Source organism: Monodon monoceros, unplaced genomic scaffold (assembly GCF_005190385.1).
Source record: "Monodon monoceros isolate NGI ecotype Baffin Bay Population unplaced genomic scaffold, NGI_Narwhal_1 Super_Scaffold_1, whole genome shotgun sequence".
Taxonomy (NCBI): domain Eukaryota; kingdom Metazoa; phylum Chordata; class Mammalia; order Artiodactyla; family Monodontidae; genus Monodon; species Monodon monoceros.
The window spans coordinates 344,469-359,263 of NW_021703765.1; the positions used below are offsets into that span (position 1 = coordinate 344,469).

At 53.6% G+C, this 14,795-nt stretch overlaps 1 protein-coding gene across 6 annotated transcripts in view; it reads left to right on the top strand.

The window, feature by feature from the left end:
- SLC66A2 (solute carrier family 66 member 2) overlaps positions 1 to 14,795 on the top strand; it is a 49,007-nt gene that overhangs the window by 29,990 nt on the left and 4,222 nt on the right. For all 6 annotated transcript variants that reach the window (XR_003794828.1, XR_003794826.1, XM_029231371.1 and 3 more), the window contains one exon: positions 4,286 to 4,502. Coding sequence is in view for 4 of the 6 variants with exons in the window: in XM_029231371.1 (XP_029087204.1) it covers positions 4,286 to 4,502 (217 nt within the window). In the remaining 2 variants the exon portion in view is untranslated. The remainder of the gene's footprint in view (positions 1 to 4,285; positions 4,503 to 14,795) is intronic.

Here is a 14,795-nt window from a genome sequence, read left to right on the forward strand (position 1 = left end):
TGTGAGCAAGCTGCATGACTTTTTGTTTCCAAGCCCCCCGCACTCAGACGCGGGGCCCGGTGGCGCTGCTGGGCCGCCCTCACGTCCCCCCCTCCCCCCCGGGGACGCCTCTGCGCCCGCCCGCTTCACTCGCCCGGGCTGCCGGCTGGTTCCGAGTGGGGTCCTTGCGCGGGGACAGCACTTCAGCTGCAGCAGGTGGGTGCGGGTCTCAGGTCGGGTTTACTGAAGGGGCACGTCCCAGCGACTGCAGTGGCTGTGGTGGGCAGCCCGGAGCCTCATCACCACCACAGCAGTGGATGCTCAGGCGAGGGGCTGTCGGATGAGAATTTGACAGCTGCGATGCCTGAGCGCTGCTGTTGGACTCTGACCCACGTGGTTGAAGTTTTATAAACCTGAACGGCAGGAATTACGCTCATTCCCACAGGTCACCACAGTGAGTCACGGTGAAAAGGGCCGTGTCTCCTAGGTTCTCGAAGTGAATTGTTGGCACCTAATCCTTCGGAGGGGGCAGTTTCCTGAGCATCGAGTCCCGGGAGCTGGCGCGCGCTGTGCGTCCTGCCGGCTTGCCTGCCCAGGGCCCCCTGGCTGGTGCCAGGCTGATGGGAGGAGTCCGATCCGTCTGTCATACTGGGGGCTCATGTGCCTGTACATAGTCCTTGCTTTCAAAAGGAATTCTTTACAAATGTATCCAAGAGGCTGTGTTTTCTGCCACAGATGAGCTTAATTCCATAAAATGCAACTTTGTGTTTTCGAGCGTAAATGCAGATTGCTCGACAGACTTAATACAGCCACGTGCTCTGGCGAACAGCAGCCATATGAGCGAGCTCTCTGGAGGTGGCAGCGGGGCTCCCGGCCCCCTCCGCGCTCCCACGGACGCCGTCCCCCCTCATCTTGACCCGCTTCTGGTCCTCGTGTCCCTCCTGGGAGTCCGTCGTGGTGAACGTAGGGAGGGGTGCTGTCCTCAGCGTCAGCGGAGCAGGGGGCTGACAGGATGCGGACTCCCCCGAGCGCCCGTGGGGTGACCTCGACCTTCGCTCTGCCGTTTCTGGCATTTGTGTGGATGGTTTTTTGGCTACAACGGCTTTGCAGAACCTGCCTGTGACACAGCGGGATGTGGACCGGCAGCGCAGGGGCCCGGGATGGCCTGAAGAGAGCTAGCGAGAAGTCGGAGGTGGCCCCGCGGGCCCCCTGCGGCCTCCCTGAAGCCAAGGTGAAGCCCCAGGCCTGACCCTCCCTGCGGGTGGGGGGCGGGCAGAGATGCCGTGGCTCTGGCACGGCCCCTCTCTGGGCACCATTCTTCTGTCCAAGCTCGCGCTGACGTCCTGTAGCCTCAGAACTGGGTGTACAAATATTTTTTCGAGTACGTGTTTTCAGTTCTTTTGGGTGTATGCCCGGAAGTGGAATTGCTGGATCATACAGTAATTCTGTGTTTAATTTGTTGAGAAACTGCCGTCCTGTTTTCCGCAGCGGCTGCGCCAATTTACATCCCCACCAGCAGTGCACGGGCTCCCTCTTCCCACCTCCTCGCCAACACTTGTTATTCCTTGTCTTCTTGATGATGGCCATTCTGACAGGTGTGAGGTGACATCTCATTGTGGTTCTGATTTGCATTTCCCTGATGATTGGTGATATTGGACATCTTTTCATGTACCTGTCGCCCACTTGTATGTCTTCTTTGGAAAAACATTTATTCAATTCCTCTGCCCACTTCTTTTTTTATTTTTTAATAAATTTATTCATTCATTTATTTATTTTTGGCTGTGTTGGGTCTCCGTTGCTGTGCGGGCTTTCTCTAGTTGCGGCGAGCGGGGCTACTCTTTGTTGCAGTGCACGGTATTCTCATTGCGGTGGCTTCTTTTGTTGCTGAGCACGGGCTCTAGCACACGGGCTTCAGTAGTTGTGGCTCGCGGGCTCTAGAGCACAGGCTCGGTAGTTGTGGCACACGGGCTTAGTTGCTCCATGGCATGTGGGATCTTCCCGGACCAGGGCTCAAACCCGTATCCCCTGCACTGGCAGGCGGATTCCCAACGACTGCGCCACCAGGGAAGTCCCATTCTGCCCATTGTTAATGGGGTTGTTTGTTTTTGGATGTTGAGTGGTCTGGTTCTGTATATATTTTGGATATTAACCCCTCATAAGATAGGAAATATTTCCTCCCATTCCATAGTTTGCCTTTTTGTGTTGCCGATTGTTTCTTCTGCTCCGCAGAAGCTTTTTCTTTGTTTCTTTTTCCATTAAATTTTTAAAGGTTGCACTCCATTTACAAAGTATTGGCTATATTCCCTGTGTTGTACAGTACACCCCTGTAGCTGATCTTACACCCAGCAGTTTGTACCTTGCACCTCCCACCCCTGTATTGGACGCACCCCCCACCGTAACTACTAGTTTGTTCTTTATGAGTTGCAGAGGCTTTTTAGTTTGATGTAATTCCACTTGTTTATTTTTGCTTTTGTTGCTTGTGCTTTTGGAGTCATATCCAAAAACTCGTTGCCAAGACCCATATCAAGGAGCTTTTTGCCTAGAAGCACAGAAGTTTAACATTTTGATGTAGTCCAATTTATCTGTTTTTGCATTTGTTGCCTGTGCTTTTGGTATATCTAAGAAATCACTAACAAACTCAGTGTCATGATGCTTTCTCCCTGTATTTTCTTCTAAGGGTTTTCTAGTTTTATCTAGTATGTTTAGTCTTTGGTCCATTTTGAGTTAATTTTTGCACATGAAGGTAGGGGCCCAACCTCGGTCTCTTCTCAGAAACTTACTGACATGGGTTTTCTGGTAGTCATTTGCCAACTGACTTGCTCCCCGAGAACCTAAGATAGAAAGGCTTCCGATCGATTGACCACAGACCCAGCTTTCTGAAGTCCCCACACACTCACCTGGTGTCCTTGGCCGTCCCTGTCCTGCCCGAGCTCTCAGCCCTGGCCGTGTTCTCCCTGCTCCTCGGGCACAAAGACAGGACCTAATTCGGCAGGCCTGCGCGTCCTGCCCTGCCACACCCTCTCGGGCCCTCTGTCTGGGACGCCTGCGCGTGGGCCCGCTGTTCCGTGTCCTGCGCCCACACACACAGGGCCACACACTGTAGCCGGGGCCTCTTCAGGGAGCAGCCAGGCTCAGGACCCTGAGGTCCTCGGGGAGGGGACCTCAGAGCCACAGGCCGTGTTCATTCCGCCTCTGGTGCCCCTGCCTGCCCTCCCCCTTCCCAGCTCCGATGCCCACAGTGTCCTCACATGGGGTTAGGTAGTGGGAGACCTGGATGTGGGGGACAGGGCGTGTGGTGCAGCCTGGACCCTCCCCCACGGCACCTCCCGGCCCCCTGGACGGCCGACTCCTGGTGGCCTCGCCCGTGCTGGCAGCCTTTGCTGGGCCTTTTGCCGAAGGGGTGCCGGGCTCTGGACCTTACCAGTCTAAGGACGGGGTCAGGCTCGGCACATCACGCCCTCCCCGACTCCCTCCGTGTTTATCCCCATTCCCTGACCTTCCCGGCCACCACGTCTGTGCCCAGGACCCCCGCGTGTCTCTGCCCGAGCCCAGGAAGCTCGTGTGAACTGCTCATTTGTGTGAGTGCTTGTGAACTTGGTGTCAGCAGGAGACGTCTGTGCGGCAAACGGTAACATCGTACCAGCTGAGTGTGTGGTGATATCGTACATTTTTACTGGGCCCTTATTAACCCTTATTATGGGCTGGGTACTTTTGAGATTCATAAGAATAACTTATTTAACCAATAAAACAACCCTAGGAGGTAGGAACTATTGTTCCTCTATTACATCTGAGGAAATGGAGAAACAAAATTAATCCAAAGTTGTAGAGGGAAGGAATGGGGATTCTAACCAGGAGAGAGGTTCCAGAGGCTCTGGACCAGCCCGCAATACACTATCAGACTAGTTAGGAAGAATTTAAGGATTTTAGTGTCTTTTATGTGGAGCTAATATCTGTATCAAGGCTCCTTCAGAAATGCCATCATGGAGGCAGATGGAGCCCACAGTTTACGTCCTCCTCTCACTGACCTTGACCTCCCCACTTGGTCCTATCCTCCCCCCACTGACCTTGACCTCCTCACTCGGTCCCGTCCTCCCCACACTGACCTTGGCCTCCTCACTCGGTCCCGTCCTCCCCCACACTGACCTTGACCTCCTCACTTGGTCCCGTCCTCCCCACACTGACCTTGGCCTCCTCACTCGGTCCCGCCCTCCCCACACTGACCTTGGCCTCCTCACTGGGTCCTGTCCTCCCCCACACTGACCTTGACCTGCACACCTCGTTCACGTTTCTCTCCCTTTTGCCCTAGACTTCGACCCCCAGCACTTTTGGCACTGGAACAGCTTTGGGGACTACGTGCAATGTGTCCTGGCCTTCACCTGTGTGGCGGGCTGTGTCACCTACCTGTCCATCGACTCGGCCCTTTTCGTGGAGAGCCTGGGCTTCCTGGCCGTGCTGACCGAGGCCATGCTGGGCATGCCGCAGCTCTGCCGCAACCACCGCCACCAGTCCACGGAGGGCATGAGGTAGGGGCGCGGCAGGGACCTGTGTGCAGATCTCTGCTTCACTTTCAGTTCTGCTGGGAAGCTACCAGTTCAAGAGCAGCTTCGGGCTAGGACACTGGTCTTCTGACCTCTTGATGTACAAGCAGGTGTGTTCCTGTGCGACAGGTGAGGGGAAGCCGAGACCCTCCCGTGAAGCAGCTCACTGCGGGCCACGGACGGGAGGCGGGGTCCACAGATGTCTCCCGAAGGCAGAAGGTTCAAGCCCTTTAATGTAGTAAACGACACGGCAGCCTCCTCCCCCTTAGCACCACCAAGAGCAGGTCTCAGGCGCTCCCTGCCTCCCTCAGGCACAGTTCCATTTATGAGAACATCAAAACGCAAAAAATGCTTAGGAATTAACTTAACCAAGGAGGTGGAAGACCTGTACAATGAAAACTACGGTGAGATGCCACCTCTCACCCGTTTGGATGGTGACTGTCAGAAAAACAGAACAGCAAGTGTTGGTAAAGGATGTGCAAAGATTGGAATTCTTGTGTTCTGTTGGTGGGAATGCAAAGTGGTCCAGCTGCTGTGGAAAGCAATATGGCATTTCCTCAAAATATTAAAAATAGAATTACAATGTGACCCAGCAATTCTACTTCTGGGCATATAACCAAGAGAATTGAAAGCAGGGTCTTGAAGAGATATTGTACACCCATGTTCATAACATAATAGCATTATTCATAACAGATAAAACATGGAAGCAACCCAAGTGTCCATCAGTGGATGAATAGATAAACAAAATGTGGTCTGTCCATACAATGGAATATTATTCAGTCTTAACAGGAAGGAAGTTCTGACACAGGTTACTTCATGGAATCGTGAGGACATGATGCTCAGTCACAAAAGGACAGATACTGTATGGTTCCACTTATATGAGGGACTGAGGGTCATCAGATTCATAGACAGAAAGTCGAATGGTGGTTGCCAGGGGCTAGGAAGAGGGGAGAATGGGGAGTTATTGTTTAATGAGTATTTATCTATGGTGTTTCTGAGTGGGTATCTCTCTGTATAGGTTTTTTTAGTGAAGTGTAGAAACTCTGCCTCCCTTTATGATATTTTTAATGTAGTATATTTTATATATGTGATGTTTCCCTCCACTTGTAATTTTCTTAAATATTTCCTCTATTCGTATTTAGAACCACATCAGATAATATTATAATTTTTGCTTCAATCAACATAACGCACAGAACTGAAGAGGATAGGAATGTCTGTTGTGTTTACCCTTATCTTTGCTTATGATGTTCTTCCTTCCTTCCTGCTGTTGCAAGATGCCTTCTTTCCTTGTTTTCGTTTTTGTTTTGTTTTTTTTCCTGTTTTGAGAAACTCCTGTAACTAGCCTTTAAGGGTATTTCAGGTGGTGGCAGATTTTTTTTACTTTTCCTTCACCTGAGAATGTCTTGATATCCCTTTCATCTCTGAAGGATGTTTTTGCTGATATAGGCTGAACTAGGTTGATAGTTCATTTCTTTTAGCCCTCCCTTCTGGCCCCTGTGGCTTCTGAGGAGAAACCCACTGTGATGTTTGTTTCCTCTGTAAGTAAGTTGTTATTTTGCTCTAGCTGCTTTTGAGATTTTTTTTTTTGGTCTTTAGTTTTCAGAAGTTTGACTGTGACGTGTGTCTTGGTGTGGATCTGTCCTGTTTGGGATTCACTCAGCTTCTTGAATCCCTAGGGTTATACTTCCTGCTAATTTGGGGAAGTTTTCAGCTGTTATGTCTTTGAGTACTTTTTCAGTCCTGCCCTTTACCCCTCTTCTCTAGGACTCTGATGATGTGGAATGTTAGGTCATTTGCTATGATTCTTTTGTTAAGATCATTTCTTTTTTTGTTATGGTTCACTGGTTCTTTCTGGTGTTCCAGCCACTGTGCTCTGAGAGCCCATTTACTGACTGTTTCCTTTGGTTATTGTATTTTTCAATACAGTAAAACTTACATTTGGTCCTTCTTTACATATTTGTTTCTTTTGTGAAGCTTTTTGTTTCTTTGCTGAGACTCTCTTTTTTCGTTTGTTTCAAGCATATTCATAATTGCTCATAGAAGCAGTTTTAAAGTGGCTGTTTGAAAATCTTTGCTTTTTCTCACCGTTTTGGCGTCTAAACACTGTCTTTTTAAAATTTTGTTTGAGATCTTCTTGGTTCTTGATATGACAGATGATTTCCAGTTTAAACCTGGACATTTCCACGTTATTTATAAGACTCTGGGTCTTACTTAGACCTTTGGTTTTAGCTGGCTTTCTTCACACTACCCTGGCGGTGGGATTGGGACGCCTGGCAGGAGTAAACGTCTGGGATTTCCACCCTCCTCTGCTATCACGGGTGGTGGGGGGGCTGCCTTTTTTTCTGTTTTGTTTGGAGTAGAGCAGTTATTGGCTAAAGTTGCCTATTCTGCCAGGCTGCACCCTTCCTGGTCTTTTGCACAGAGAACAGCCTGTTCCTGGGGCCTCCTGGCATTTCCTGCTTCTTCAGCTCCAAGTCTGGCGTTCCTGTGGCCTTTTCCCCACCTTTGAGAGTCTTGTGTTTCTATGTAATGTCCAGGGTGTATAGGGGAGGAACAGGGAGACGATTCTGTCTTCCCAGAAGCTGAAGTTTGTGTCACACCTGATTTTAACTAGCCCTTTGTTTTTGTGTGCGATCCTCTTATCTTGGGTACGGGACACATGACTGCAGCTGTCTTTTAGGCTGACCTTCTAAACCTCCTTTTATTTGACCACCGTCTCCATGTTTCTCCAGAAACATCCTTGCCATCTGACGGTGATGCGCAGATGTTTTAATTTGCCCAGCTCATCTACTTGACTGACAGCCTTGAAGGCAAGAACTGTATCCCGTTTCTTTCTTTCCCCAACATCTGACAATGTGCTTGGAAAATTACAGCAGTTCAGTTCAGTAAATATTTATTGAATGAACTCATGAAGGACTAAAGTAGTTGATTCTCGAAATCACTTTCGGGAAAGTGACAACACTTGGGGAAGCAGGTATGAATGTGGAAGATTTACCAGTGTGGGTACCTGGCTGATCGGGCTAATTCTTGGAGAATTTGTGCACAACGGCAAAAGTTGCAGAAGGCCCCAGTGGGAATTGTCCCTGGTGGGGCTGCGGTGACTCAGCCAGCAAAGGCAGTGTTGGAAAGGCGCCAGGCCGGACCATGGAGGTCTGTGCCGCTCTGCAGAAGCACGGCCGTGGGCGTGGCCGTCCCCCTTCCTGTCTCAGGGTGACCTCGGGAGTGACAGGATGCGCAGAAGGCCCTGGTACCTGGGCCGTTGGACCTGAAAGGAGGAAGCCCGGGTCGTGCACGTGCTCCTGAGGTTCTGACTTTAGGGCGGAAAGGACGCATGTGGTCGTCAGCCTTTGGTGACCGCGGCCCCTCTCCCCCAGTGCCCTCCCCCCCCACAGACCACCCGCCTGCCTGGTGGCACTGGGTAAGGGAGACAGAAGGCAAAGGCGGAAGGGAAGGGAAGGAGACTGCGGTCAGTGCCGCGAGCAGGTTGCGAGAAGGCCCGGCTGCACAGGGACGAAGACCCGCTCCATGCCAGCCGGCGGGGCCCGAGCAGGGCCCGGAGCCAGCGGAGGGGGGCAGTCTCTGTCACAGACATGGGCACGGGCCGCTAATTCAATCAGCTTGGAGTGCAAGGTTCTCTCAAGAGCCCCACTCATCCTCGTTAAGAAGACTAACCTAATCGTGGGCCCTGCCGCTCAGAGCCGGGCTCTGGGTGGAGGTGTAATTAGGTTAGGGACCTGTTCAGTGTTGCTGTCGTGGCAGGGCTCCATGGGTGGGTCTGCAGGGCCAGGCCGCTGGGGGCCAGCTGGGCCCTGAGCTGAGGCTCTGCTCTCTGCATGTGGTGTGGGGTGGCATGTCCTGCAGGTGACCGGAGGTGATGGGAGGGTCACAGGTTCTCTGCTCAGCTGGAGTTAACAGAGAGGTGACCTTGCTCTGTGTGTATTTAAAGGGCCAACACCGTTTTTCTTAGCGGTGAGCACAGACTGAGTGCTGAGAGAGTGAGTGCAGGGCTGGAGCCTGGTTACAGTTTTGTTTCCTGTAAAATTTGTGCTTCTTCGAAGAAGTCTGTGTAAGAGAAACTCTAAGGTGAAGGAGTGTTCACGCAGTGATGGACTAAACCTGAAGCAGGTGCGTCAGCAGTGCAACGCAGGCACAGGCTTCTCCCAGCGCAGCTCACAGGCACCCGGGCCTCCGCGCGTCCCTCTGCTGGGTCTTCCCTCAGCCCCACCGCGGTCTCTGCTCCATCCCTGCCAAGCTCCGTTTTGTCACTTTGTCCCCAGGGTGGGGCCTTCTTTGCTTGCTCAGTGACGTGTCTTCAGAACAGCTTGGCTGTCACACGTCAATAAATCCGACTCCACGATCCTGAAAATGAGACTCTTAGGTATCCCTGTGCAGGCCGGGCTGGTCTGACCTGCGTCTGACCCTTCCCTCGTCCCCAGGGCCAGCACGATGCCACCCGTGTGTTCAGGGAGCCTGGATGCCCGCTGGAGCCTGAGCTGTGGCGAGCGTGGTTGCCCCCGAGTGTCCAGCCTGTCACGTTGTAGCCTGGTTCCTACGGGGTGGATCGCGGGCTCCTGGGTGGGGCGAGGAGGGTGGGGCTGTGAGGAAAGCGCCCCTCGCGTTTTCCACATCCCGGCCTGGAAGAGAGAGGCTGGGGCTCCTTGTGTGCACTTAGCGGGGTCGGTTCAGCCCAGGTTCAGACCAGAACTTGCCCCGACACGGGACCCTCCGGCCGGCTGCGTGGTCAGCCCCCCTCGGCATGGACACAGGAGCCTCCTGAGGTTGGTTGCTCCCGTCCCAAGCAGAGGACCAGAGGCCTTCCTCCCTCTCCTGCACCCAGGCCCGGACTCAGGACTTGGTCTCAGGGCTGCCTCTGCCCCTCGTCCCCACTTCCCAGCAGCCGCTCTGCGTGGCCTGACCCAGCATCCTCAGGCATCCATCCAGGGAGCCCGCCGGGAGGGCTGCGTCACCCACCGACCTTCTCTATGATGGAGAAGCCCTGGGTCCGCTGGGATTTGGGATTCTCAGAGCCCTGTGGTCAGGGCCACCACAGATCTGCCGCAGGACACTCAGCCTCAACTTGCTTCAGACGGAAGACCGTCAGGAGGTGTAAGAAGGGAAGGGGCTGTGAGGTCCTATCTGAGGGCCAACTTCGTCTCCTGCGGACCTGCTTGGAAGGGCCTACCCATGGACGCCTTTAGAGGGTGTGAGCCCACGCGCACAGGTGTGTGCACACACTCGCACAAACGCAGATTCTCAAACATACATGCTCATATGCTCACGCACACACATGCACACACTCATTTTCACACACGTACATTTCTTGGAGGAAATGCAAGAGATACTTGATGATTTCCCTTTACAAGATGTTAAGTGACTGTTCTTCTGAACCAGTAATAGAAAGTGCCGTCGCTTTTGAAATCATGTTACTAATTAGTGCAGAAGTTCCCTCCTCCTTCCTCCGCGTTTTGCCGGATCGGAAGATGTTCCCCAACAAGTAATTACTGGAGAGCCTGGGGGCGGGTGGGACTGGAAGAGGAGGCCAGCTGTGGGGAAAACCATCCGGGGAACCGGTTACTACGATTGAGGAGGGGGAGGGGCAGGCGGGAAGCCCGGGGGCGAGCAGGGGCCACGAGAGGAGGTCGTGTGTACGCGCGTGCGTGTGTGCGTGCGCGGCCCCCGTGGTGTGGTGGGGATGCCGAGGCGCAGCAGCAGCTGGGGCCGCCCCAGCCCGCTGCCTTGTCCCAGCGGGGACACTTCCTGCCTTGACAGGAAGCGTCCGGGAAGTGTCCATCTGGTCCGGCTCCGGCGTTGCCCTTGAACCTGGAGCTGGGCGCCTGGAGCCTTGCCTTGGCTGCTCGGGAATCAGGGCGGCGTCTCCCCCGGGGGCCGCACGTACGTCACTTCTCAGACCCCCATTCATCTTCCTCTGTCGTCCTTGACACGTAATCAGCCCACAATGGTGTGAGCGGAGAATGCCATGCACGTGGTAACAGCGCACGCCTGGGCTCCCATACACGCTTCTCCGCCACAGTACACACACGCACACGCCACACACCCCTGCACATGTGCGCACACGCCACACCCAGGGTCCAGTCGGTGGACGAGGAGGGCTGGAATTAGAATTCAGCAAAAGCCCTGGAACTTAAAGAAAAAAAAAAACTTCATTGAGATGTAACCTATCACACCATCGCCATTTAAAGTACGCAATTCAGTGGATTTTAGGACTACCACAGAGCTGTGCAGCTGTCACCCAAGCTAATTTTAGGACATTTTCGTCACCCAGGAAGCAGCCTCATACCCATCAGTACTCCCCATTTCCCCCACCCTCGCTGCCAGGCCTGGGCAACCACTGGTCTGCTTTCTGTCTCTGCGGCTCTGTGCTCGGGGCAGGTCACGTAAATGGAATCAGACGATGCGAGGTCCTTCGCTGCGTTCACTCTGCATGATGTTCCCAAGGTCCGTCCACGTACGATCTGTCAGTGTCCATCTTTTCTAAGGTTGAATAATATTTCAGTGTACGGACAGATCAAGTTTTGCTTATGTCTTCTTCAGCTGGTAGACATTTGGGTTCGACATCTTTTTGGCTGTTGTGAACAGTGCTTCTCTGAACATTTGTGTACCAGTTTCTGTGTGGATGTATGCTTTCCTTTGTCTTGGAATACACCTAGCAGTGGAATTGCTGAGTTGGTGGCTGCACCATTTTCCGTTCCCACCAGGGGTGTTCGGGGGTTCTGGCTTTTCCACACCCTCACCAACGCTTGTTACCCTCTGACCCCTTGATTGTAGCCATCCTCGTGGGTGTGAAGTGGGATCTCCTGTGGCTTTGATTTGCGTTTCTCTGGTGACTAATGACATCAAACACCTTTTCCTGTGATTATTGGCCATTTATGCGTCTTCTTTAGAGAAAGGTCTATCCAGATTCTTTGCCCATTTAAAAATTTGGTTAGCTGCCTTTCATTATTGAGTTGTAGAGATCTTTAACTGCTCTTGCCAGGTATATGATTTGCAAATATCTTCTCCCAGTGTGTGCTGTCTTTTCACGTTGCAGCGCAACAGATTTGACTTGGAGTCCAATGTATCTTTTTAAAAACTGCTATGCTTTGGATGTCACACCCAAGAGACCACTGTTTCTTGTGACCCACGGTCACAAAGACCTACTCCTGTGGGATGTGTTCTGGGTAGGGTTTGAATTTCGGGGAGCTTTGGATAGGTGGACAGGAGGGTAGGTGTGGCCCGGGCCGGGAGGTGGGAATGAGGCGCGGCCGGGGAGGTGTGTGGGCTGCTGGCGGGGCCGGGGTAGGCGCAGGGGTGAGGCTCTCACCTCGCGGGCACTGGCCGGGCGGAGGCTTTCTGGACGGCCGGATGGGGCGAGGATGAGGTGAGAGGTATTTTAGGAATGGTCATCTGCCTGCTCACTTGGGGAGGAAACATGCTGGAGCCAAGAATGAGGTACCGGGGGCCCGTATTAAAATAGCAGGAGGGTGGGGAGGGCCAGGTATTTGAGGCAGCAGCTGGGGTGGGGCCCAGTGTGAGGGGGGACCTAGAAAAAGGGATCCAGCTTCCCGGCGCCCCCTGAGCTGGAGGAATGCAGCCTGGGGACAGTCTCCCCTCCCACCCAGACCGGCTTCCGCAAGGTTCCGAGCCCTGCGCCCCCCGCATCACTGGAGCCCTGGGCCAGCTGAGCCCTCTGTCGAGGAGGGGTCTTCCTGGAGACCCAGCCGTGCGCAGCAGGCGAGCTCCGGACGTGGTGTCCACGAGGACGTCCCTGGCCTGCTGGCCAGTGGTAGCCAAGCCTCGGGGCTCGCCCCGCCCAATAGCTGTTGAGGGTAAAGGATGACCTAACACCCGTGTGGGGAGAATGGGCCTGGGCTCGGCACACGTCCACAGGGCACCGCAGGGTCTGGGGTGACCAGAGGGTGCGAGGCACGAGCTTGTATTTCCAGAGCGCCCTGCACGAGGTCTCACATCGCTCAGGCTGGCACTGGTCTTCTGCTTAGACGGGCCGGGAGCAGCTTGATTAATATTTGCCCCGAGCCCTTGACACGTGGGGCTGGTGGTGGGGCCTGTCGGATTCCTGTCCCCGGGGCGAGAGCCGATTGTGGGCCGGGGCCCGGGGAGGCGCCCGGGCAGCTAAAAATGTTCGTGTGCGTCAGGCAGGGCCCAGCTCTCTGCAGTTACCTCACGTCTCCACTTGTGGGGTGAAGGTGCACCTGTGCCTCCAGGGCCCAGAGGGACACCAGCCCGGGACAGGCTCCAGCTGTGCCTTCTGCCGCCCCCTCCCCAGCCCTTCCCACAGTGTAAGGCACTCGCTGTGTGCCCTTGGGCAAGCCACCCGACTTCTCTATGCCTCAGCCTCTCCTCCATAAAAGGGGCCGCACAGGCCACTCCGTGTTGTTTGTTTTTGGAGGGGGGGGGTCTTTGGGTCTCCTATTAAGTTCGGGTACCTCTGGGGGAGACTGTGCCTCAGCTCTTAATTCTGTAAAATGGAACTAGACTCATTTATGACTCGTTGGTTCTCTTCCTGTCTTCATGGCCTTTTGCAGAAATGGCGGTTGCTTGTCGGAGCTTCTCCTTGAAATGCTTGCTCTGTGGGTGTGGGTTTTCCTTTGAAATGGAGGTGCTCCGAGCTGTGGAAAGCTGTGAGCAGCCTCGCTGGCAGGCCAGGCATCTCTGTAGCTCAGATGGGTGGCTCTGGTCTGCCCAGGTGCCTGCAGCCTCCTGGTGCCACCCGGCCACACTGGTGCCCAGTCCCCCGGCGCACACCGCTCCCACCACAGCTGTCACTCTGGTGCGTTTCTCCACCGTGTCATGTGCATCTCCCTCCCGCCCAGCCTCTGCAATCCCCCCGGGGTTCTACGTGTGCAGGTTGACCCGAGCCGCTGCTGGGCAGCCCCTGTGCTCCCACCTGCTGCTCTTTCCAGATACCGCTGTGGGCGGCCCCTGTCCAGTCCCCTGTGTCCCCGAACCGTGATGCAGAGTCACCTACAGGCCATTTTTCACACCACTAGTTCACTCTAAAATTCCGAGTTGGTGCACCAGAGCAGGACAGAATTCAGACGGAGAGAGAGGCACAACTTTGCGGCGACAGATGCCACGTAGAAGAGATGACAGCAGTGAGGCATTCTCCCTGCTGCTCCTCAGCCATCGTCCAGGGTCTACTAGGTCAGGTGTCCACAGGGACCAGTCAGCAAAGGCCAGCAAAACTTGGGACGGGGCACAGGGTGGCCAGTGATGGAATGCTACTAATCTCAGATCTTTTCCATGAAGGGCCCGTCTTTCCCCTTGGGTGCAGCTACAAATCTGGACAGGACGGATGGAGCAGCTCTGGGTGCTGGAGCAGCTCTGGGTGCTGGAGCAGACGGATTGACGTTTTGTTTTTTCACATCTGCCAGCCTGGACTCCAGCACAGCCCCAAGTCCAGAACGGTGTGCTGGGTAGAAAGCTCCGAGAGAAGCCGCTCTGCCTGGTCTGAGGGGCAGGAAGGGCTCTCCTCCAGGACCTGCGGGGCAGACCACCACCCAAGTCCCCGCCTGGCCACCGAGGGCTGCCCACACAGTGCAGATACGAATAGCGCCGCAGTGGTTTTGAAAACTGAGCTGAAATTGAGCCGTAGCCCCTGAAAACCACCCAGAACTTGCAGCTTGAACTCAATTTAACCGCATCGGTTCCCTGGTAGAACACAAAACACGACGTTCTCCACAGGACTGAAGCAAGACAGTCTCCTTACGGAACGTTAAGAACGTCTAGGATATAAACCCAAGTTACTCACCACGAAGAATAGGAAAATCTCAGCAACTCTCAAAAGACAATCAACAGACAACAAAGAATCGAGAAACAGTCAACTAAGGTGACACAGATACTGGAATTATCAGATTTTCAAGGCACTAGTGTAACTGTGCTCTAAAGGGCAACAGCAGACGCTCTTTAAATCAATGCAAAGACGGACCATCTCAGGAGAGAAATAAAAGCTGTAAGAAAAGCCAGCTCGAAATTTTTAACTTGAAAAATACAGTAGCTAAATAAAAACTACACTTCAGTAGTTCAGTAGTAGAATGGTGATGATAGAGGACGAATTAATGAACTTGAAGATCAATGAAAGTCTGAACAACAGAAAAAGTGAAAGTCTGAACAACAGAAAAAAAATCGGGGGAAAAAAAGAGAATAGACTCAGGGACAGCACCATGAAATCTAACATTCATGTCAGGTGAGACCACAGGAGAGGGGAAAGACTGGTGCAGCAAAGAATGCTGGAGAAATAATGGCTGAAGACCTCCCAAA